General features: G+C 43.9%; 1 protein-coding gene across 2 annotated transcripts; it reads right to left on the bottom strand.

The window, feature by feature from the left end:
• Positions 1-1,395: 1,395 nt before the first annotated feature.
• On the bottom strand, positions 1,396-5,571 carry LOC100526690 (seven trans-membrane protein). 2 transcript variants are annotated; one of them, XM_044584862.1, is made up of 14 exons: positions 5,313-5,570; positions 5,157-5,214; positions 4,830-5,068; positions 3,972-4,088; positions 3,837-3,888; positions 3,642-3,733; positions 3,475-3,549; positions 3,293-3,381; positions 3,150-3,199; positions 2,920-2,960; positions 2,486-2,695; positions 2,177-2,244; positions 2,037-2,097; positions 1,396-1,766 (listed from the first exon to the last, which is right to left on the bottom strand). In XM_044584862.1, the coding sequence occupies exons 1-14, from the start codon at positions 5,448-5,450 to the stop codon at positions 1,593-1,595; spliced, it is 1,464 nt and encodes a 487-aa protein (XP_044440797.1). In that variant the 5' UTR covers positions 5,451-5,570; the 3' UTR covers positions 1,396-1,592. The 2 variants fall into 2 exon arrangements, with proteins under 2 accessions (XP_044440797.1, XP_044440798.1); XM_044584863.1 differs by having other exon boundaries at positions 1,529-1,758; positions 5,313-5,571.
• Positions 5,572-8,451: the final 2,880 nt, after the last annotated feature.

Below are 8,451 nucleotides of genomic sequence, written 5' to 3'. Positions count from 1 at the left end.
CCTAGATCTAGATCTACCATCCATCAAATCCATTGATTTCACACAAAAAGGAGCACAACTAGGGTTTGCATAAAAGGAATCAATGCCATCAAATAAGTTGATTCCAACCAACCAAAAAGAAGAGAGTGGGTGAGGTACCTTGAGTGATGAAAATGGCCTCAATCCACCGGAGAAAACTCAAGCAATGGAGATGAATTTGATGGAGCCCTAGGATGGGGGAGAGAGGGGGGAGAGGGGCTCAGCTCGGGGAAGAAAGGATTTGGGGGCGAATGGGTGGCTTGTGGGGCCCACCAAACCCCCCAGCCATTGGTTTTGTGCTTTCAACACCCTACCGCCACCGTCTCTGGCGGTAGGCTGCCTAACCCTACCGCCACGGTCTGTGGCGGTAGCCACTTATCCACGTCAGCAGGCAGACGGCACTGTCGACGTTGACCCGGTCCCTACTGCCATCACCTGTGGCGGTAGGACGTTTTAGCCTACCGCCAGCTCGGGTGGCGGTAGGAAAATGGTCAGATCCGAAATTTTTTCCGGATAGGGGTCAGATGCGGCTAAACTTGGGCAAAAGGGTCAAAACTGTGAATTTGGCCTCCAACAGCTGGGTGGACGGAGCAGACAACCTCCAGCACCCGGGCAGCCCCGATAACGCGCAACAGACGCCCAGACAGAGGAAGGGTTGACCATACGAGGCTTTTCAACGTCACCTGTTCATTCTTTGTTTTCGACTTGGTAGCATCCGCCCCCTCCGGTCTGCCTGGAACAACCGAGTAGACACAAAGAGGGCCATCATCTGACACCTTAGCCACCACCCATGGCAAGCATGTCTAAAACATGTCAGACGAGGGGCCCCGGCTGCACCCACGGCCCACGCTTCATAGACCCTAGAGCCATCGCCACAGTGAGCGTCTGACCGGCGTGATCGGACGACATGGAGGGCGCCAGGCAGGTAGCGGTGTGCGCCACGGACGGATTGGACAACATGAAGGGTGTCGGAGGGCATGGATGACCCCAGAAGGCGGCTCCCCAATATACTTTAAAGGAGTAAGAGCAAGTACGATAGTGGACTATAAGCCCGCTTACATGGCATTTTTGCCTATGTGGAGGAGAGAGACAAAGAAAAAGTGAAGGAGTGGGCTCTAATGCAAGACCTAAGCTCTATGCGTGCTCCTAAGCAGAAACATTTAATGAGAGGAAAGAGGATAGAGAGAAAGTGAAAAAATATGAACTTATAGCCAACCTTATAGCCCGCTCTATTATATGTCCAATTAATAATGCTAACTCTTGGTGCCATGGCATGTCCACATAGCCAGCAGCTGGCTATACTATTAACCATGCTCTAACAGGTCACCCACGTATCACTGTATGTATTTTTTTATTTGGAAAGTTAACGTGCATGGAAATTGGTACGGAACAGTCCACGGTTAATACCATGATCGACATGAACCATTGTTCCTTAGAAAAACATGAACAATTGTTGCCTAACTTGCTCGTGCATTCAAGAAGAGAAGGTGAATATAAGATATATCTATACAGTAATTATACACTAGCACATACATTTGATATGTAATCACTTAGATCAGCCGAGCAGTCCCTTGCTATATTGCTGATTCTCTTCTTGCATTTGTCATTTGAATTTCCTCACCAACGGATGAATTGTCACCAACACTTGCTGCTGGCTTTGTATTACGCTTCCTAGCCTTATGAGCCCAATTGGCGAGGCCTTCAGATATACTTTCATCAAACATGGCTTTCTTGAACGAACTTCCCATCTCCATTGGTACAAAGAATACAAAATTAGCATCAAGCTCACACAAGAGGTAGTTAGAAAACATCAACAACAATTTACGGTTACACCAATAGTTGAGCCACAAAAAATGGCATAAAGTTACCACTTCGATGTACACTTTATAACATGCTATTTTTTACTTGACCAACCTAACATTGTATGAAATTTGATAGTTCACGAAGTTAAAGTAATTTACCAAAGGTACCTGAATAAGATAAGTTAGTGCGAACCCGATTGAATTTAGCCAACTTACTTGAGATATGAGAGCATACAGAGGGAGGGTGCTGTATCCACAGAGGAGTTGGCCGATGACACTAAAAGTACATACACTAATGTGAGTTCATGCTTCCTTGAAAATTCAAAATGTTGTAATTTACAAATATTACAGCTTACCTTATCACCAGACGAGCAATAGCATATGCTGGTTTTCCCATAATACATGATTTAAATCCATATGTTACCTACAATGGTTGGTGAGTTCTAAGTTGAGTTTATTGTTGCATTTTACATATATATAGAAAATAAATATAGAACTGGTAGTTATGGTCTAGATGTTTGGGTATTAGATTGTATCAATCCTTTCCATGGTAAATTACAAGGACATATTTTTATATAACATTGGTACATCATGTAATTCTTAATTATTTCCAAAGTCCAGTATATCTTTGGTATGGTGAGAAGGAATTAGCTAATTGTTCTTACCAGCAGCCAGAAGAAAAATGCAATCTCAAATGCATTTTGGAACAAGATGATATGGATCAATAGAAGGACTAGTTTAGGCCGGTGAAACCAAAAGAATTCATCTGAAAGAGCTACAACTAGTTCCCCTTCTATTGCAGTATTCTTCTGGGCAACGTCGATAGCTAGCTCCGTGATAATATGCTCCAGCTTACTTCCAACCAAAAGTAGCAACTGTACGGAATAAAACACGTCTACTATGTTATGATTGTACTAGTGAATTTAAAATTTATATAGTACATATATCTATTATCAAACTTCTCATTTTTTTCTGAAAAAAACACAATAGTAGTATTATTTAAATTATCGTAATTATTATTTCCAAAAAATAAAACTTGTAGGTGCAAATGCTTTTAAACATGTATCTCTTTTGTATAAAGCATATGATGTCTACTTACAATGAAAGGGGCTATAGATATCCAAATGTAGACATGCCATCCTATAATGACAACGACAAAAGAGAGCAATATTAGTCTTTCACATAAGGCATAACAATTAAATTAAATCTAGAGAGATATAAGTGATACAAGCATGATAGCCATACTCCACTAGTATTGCATCTTATTCCCATCTTATCTATGCACACTTTTAAAATTTGAAGTAGTACTCATTCAACATAGCAACCAACCATGAACATTAAGTAGCAAGAATATCATCAACATAGCCCAAAGGTACCAGCTGCGACAAGAGACGAGTCAATTATTGATCAGTCATCCGGACTATGTGATAATAAATACTATGCATACTAATATAGTAGCTTCGCGCATTTACCTTATGCCAACAACTTTCTTGAAATCCCCTTCTAGTGCTCTATTCATGTAATTGTAAAAGTTGAATTTTAGATGCCCCTTGCTGTGTTTCTACCAAAAGAATAAAAGGAAAAAAAAACTGTGAACTTCTTCTATGCAACATGAACAAATTAGGGACATGTATGAAGTTGTATATCTGACTACCATGACGAAGCCAAGTCGCAGGGTTGTGTAGTCCTCTTCGGTGACTGATCCGTAGAATTGTTTGAAGAAAGAACGCTGAAGTAAAGGGCAAATAGTATATTTGTTATTGAACTGGTGTTAACAACATAAATGTGCTAATATTTTAAGATGCAAGGGAAATAAGCTACCAGCCAACCGAATATTTCCCATCGTCTTCCATGACCTTTAAAGTGTTTTTTGATAAATTTGAATTCTTGCACATGTCTGACCATTTGAGGACCTACAAATTCTCTCCAAGACCACAAATTAAGCATGGCTTTACATCTTAATGGGAAACAAATGTGTAGTTAGATTGCTAAAATAGGGGGTTTGTATGTTTATACCATTATCGTCGCTTTGCTGGATCTTGTCCTCCCAGTGTTTCCATTTTCTTGTCTGAATGGAAAGAACAAAATATCTATAGAAAGGAAACGTGATAATCCATTTTGAACACAAATTAAGGTTCATATTTAGAATACCTGTGTGATTCCAAGAATAATTGTAATAGCACTAAGAATCACATGGGTAGCCGCTAAGACGAAGATAAATATGTGTAACTGATGGATAGCTTGGATCGAAAGAATTGGAACTTTGCCCTGAGGAATATGACATCATTATGAATAGTAGATTGTAAGCAGCGCTCGCTTATGAAAGATGAAGAGCAACCATAGGAAAATGACAATATGCTTCTTACCAACACTTATAAAATCACAATATTGTAAACTTAGTTTTTGAGATAAGCTTGTCAACATCAGTTCAAAATGTCTAAACTCGCTATTTCCTAAAAAATGCGTGCGTGGCCATATAGTTTAGACATTGCACGTAGTTCAACCAATGTTTTAAATAGCTGGCTATGGAAAATAGCGGCTGGCCTTGAAATCAGCTATAGCGGGCTATTTGTGAAGGCGACCATTTAGCGGCACCCTGCTGAAAAGGCTATAGCGGGCTATATATTTGAAACTATGAGTTCAACTAATTTTTAATGAAGGAAGTACCAATCATGGTGAATAAAAAATTAAGGTCAGACGAAAGCCTGGCTAGCTTTGAACGTTTCCGGTAAACGACGGGGGTAAACAATGAAGACATCTCTGTTTTTATTTACTTTGTATATTAACTTTGTCAAGTCTATATAAACATTTACAATAACTTTATATGTGATGTGAAAATATACTTAATGATGAATTTATTGGTATTTATTCAGTTTGACTTAAGACAAAGCTAATATATAGAGTAGATGTTAATAGATCTTTCTAAAAAACATGGTCAAAATTACACAACTTGGGTTTAGAGATAATTAATATAGAGAGTAAATGAAAATAGAGGGAGTACGTGCGTGCCTTATTGAGGCAATAGTCACTGGAGGCGCCTCCACCTGCCAGGAGTCTCCTCGTGCTGCCCACCACACCGGTGAACACGGTGGCGCCCGCGGCATAATGCTGCACGCTCTTGGCGGCACCGGCGCCGTTGCGCGGGCACGGCAGGAGGTGCTGCATCAGGCTCTCCCGGACGCATATCTTCTGCGTGGCTCCCTGGAACACGGTGAGCAGCAGGGAGATGAACCCCAGCAGCATCAGCTCTGCAGCAAAAGCAACCGGCGTTAGGTAGGACCGCCGGAAGGCATGTCATGTACTCATGATGATGGTGGTGTGGGGCCAATTATGTACCTTCTTTGACCTTGAGCAGGGCCTCGTACAGCGGCTTCCTTCGGCCTTTTGTGAGCCTCTGCTTATATACATGCAGAAGTAGTTCAAACGGTTTAGGTACCTTGCATGGTGGTGGTGGATGCATGAAGAGCTGAGTTAATGGTGGACGATGCAGACCTTGCCGAGGCGGTGGAGCAGGCGCTCGAAGAACAGGGAGATGAGGACGATGACGGAGCACACGGACGCGACGATCCACGTCGGCGTGCGCTCCAGCGTTATCTCCGCCGCCCCGCCGCCGCCGGCTCCTCCAGCCATGGCTGCCAAAGCCCAGCAGGAGCAGGTTGCCCGATCAGACCGAAGGGGACGCTACCTGTCCTTAAACTTTGACTTGAGCATTAGATAGAGGAAGACAAAGTCTCACAAACACCACCACCATCATGGCCTCAAGAAACCGGTGTGCTTTGCCCTTTCCATGCGGCCAACCGTCGGGCAGTATGACTATGACGACGACAGGGACAACGACGTGGCGAGAAAGAAAAACATGGACCAAGCCTGCCTCCAACGGTCCAAAACAAGGTGAATCTGGTGAAGACCATTCTGCCTCTGACGTGCATTGGATATCTATCAAAGCTACGTACGTCTCTATTTAATGTCTATATCCAAGCCAGCATCTTATCTGCTCCCATTTAACAACTAGCAAGTCGATCTGTAGTAAGTTGGCTGGTGCTGGACCTGAAAAAAAAATGCCTTGTTTGAGTAGGATCTGCCAGGTCAATGATAGCAAATATACATTAGAAGCTACACCTTGGCCCACTCGGACGACACTAAATCCCCATCCAGATGAACCCTATACCGCTGGGTCCTCATGCTCGCGCTTGCACCGGTGCGGAGGAGGACGCCCAAATCCTAGGTGCAGGAGGCGATGACTGATAGTCTACAAGTGCACATGGTTTGGTTGTAGTCTTTTCGAAGTAAGATTATCGATCCCACATGGAGCACAGGAATTAGGCTTTTGCTCTTTGTAAAGAATTATTTAGCTTTGTGCCTGCAGATAATTGTAGACTTGAAGCAGAGTGAGGGAGGATTAAATAATAATTGAGCAAAATGATGACGTGTAACTGAATAGCATGAAAATAAAATAAAGGCAAGGACGGTAAAGAGCTGTGAAACAACAGAAGTAAAAAAGGCGTTATCAATCAGGGGATCCGGAATACCCATTGGTATGTTTCTAGTACTACTAAAGATAAGCATAGCATGGAGTGGATACTTAGCCACCGTTGACGATTATGCTGGGCGGAGCCGGGTACAGAACACGTTCTACTCGTGGTAGACTTTGCGCCACACACGCCACCATCATAGCCTCCCCCAGAGGGTTACAACTCATGACAATTATGGGTTTACCCCGTGGACGCGGCCTCACTAAAGGTTCTCCGTGATCCCCGATCACTTCTAAAGGTTAGGAGCACTAGGCTCTTACTATCACCTCGAATTACCTCCACATCCTAAACCTATGCAAAGATAGTGCTATATTTCGTGGCCTACAAAGGCCTAAATGCTGAGTGGCCCCCCTTCACAACATTCATGAAGATATTAAACTAAGCATTCAACATGTGATCTCATATCCAGATTATACGTTTCAGATCCTACACATACCAAGGTTCATCCATATCCCCGAGAATTAGGGGTTTACTCACACATAAGAACAACAAGCATCATGAGGACAGTAATGGGATACATGGATGAGTGATTCAACCGATACACCGAAGGATCCACTAGGGTTCTTGATGTTGCAGATGATAAGGATGTGGATGATGATGATGATGGAGATGTAGATGTTGTTGATGATGCCGTTCCTCCCGTGGTGAGAGGAATCCCCCTCTATTCCTGGTCGATCATCCCTCCGGATGGGATCCGGACGCTAGAGTTCTGCCTTCTGGATGAGTTTATGGAATCTCCGTTCATCCCCTCCACAATCCGTTTCCATGCGATGAAAATAGTTGATCCCTTGGAGGCAGTGGCATGCCAAACGACCGCTCATGCGAGCGCTCGCGGTCGCATGGAAGGCCATCGTTCGTCATGGTGGTGCAACGACGGCTATATCTTTGGCCTTCTTCTTGTTTTTTTCTATGGAATGTGTTTATCACCTTTAATACGTGATTCCACTGCCATATTTGGGCGTTTCTCCATAAAATCAATATTGCTCCCAAAAGACGTAACTTGAAGGATTACCAACAAAAAAAAGTGCATGAACGCGGTAAAATTCCACAAAGACCACCTTGTAGGCACACAATATAAGGGCAAAACATCACGTAAATTGGACTCATCAATGACCGTGTGCAATGGTGGGTCCGGGAGACCAGCTCCTTGCGGCGGTGCTTCAACGCTCCCTCACGTCGACGAACAACGACGCGTAGCGGCTCCACGGCAAAAAATGCCAAAGCGCTCCAGCTCGCCATCGAGCAGTCGGAGCACAAGACTACGACGGAGGCAGAGGCCAATGCGAAGGCCATGCGGGTGGCCAAGGCGCAGGAGCGCGCGGTTGGGAGAATGACCGGCCACATCTCCTTCTTTGACAACTCAGACCCGTCCAACGGCGGGGAGGACTCCAGCTTCGCCTCCGTCGTGCCTCTAGCCGCCGACACATCACGTAGGGGTGCAGTTGCACCGACCACCTCATGGTGAAGGGGGTCGCGACATAATGGTGATTTCCTCCCCCTTTCTCAGTCTCTCGATTTTATCGAGTTCTTTTTAATATCAATTTGTACTGTCCGGCGATGAACTGTGATCTTATGGTTGTTCGATGACTACCAGTATGTGAATTATACCAGTTTGTTGCTATTTGTGTTGATCTACGTAGTTTCTAGTTTTGTGTTGTATGGGTTGCATGGATATAGAGGTTTAGATATGAGGGAGACGGATGGGGATGCAGCAAAATGAGTGGTGATTGGTCATGGTCCAGGGATATTTGAGGGGCCGGATTAGCTAGATGCGGTTGTAGATGCTTTCAACCAACTGCTGGTCATCAGTCAGACAGACAAATACTTCTAGGAAAGATAATACCCATTTCAATCCATATTAATTGTCGCTGATTTAGTACAAATTGGGGAACTGGACTATAGATGCTCTTGTACACAAGTTGATTAATACAAGTCCGGTCATCAGTCCCCTCACTCCTTTGAACATTTCAAATTTTATTCTAAAAATTCCTAATCTGAGTACTACACATAAGACCACCTACATCTGGACTCCTCAAACGCTCCCTAAACGTCCGGTCGGATGGTCCGGTCAGTGATCGATCACAAAAACATGACCCAGC

Source organism: Triticum aestivum, chromosome 7D, assembly GCF_018294505.1.
Source record: "Triticum aestivum cultivar Chinese Spring chromosome 7D, IWGSC CS RefSeq v2.1, whole genome shotgun sequence".
Lineage (NCBI taxonomy): Eukaryota > Viridiplantae > Streptophyta > Magnoliopsida > Poales > Poaceae > Triticum > Triticum aestivum.
The sequence above is the reverse complement of the archived record's forward strand: the minus strand, read 5'-3'. Positions and strand labels throughout refer to the sequence as shown.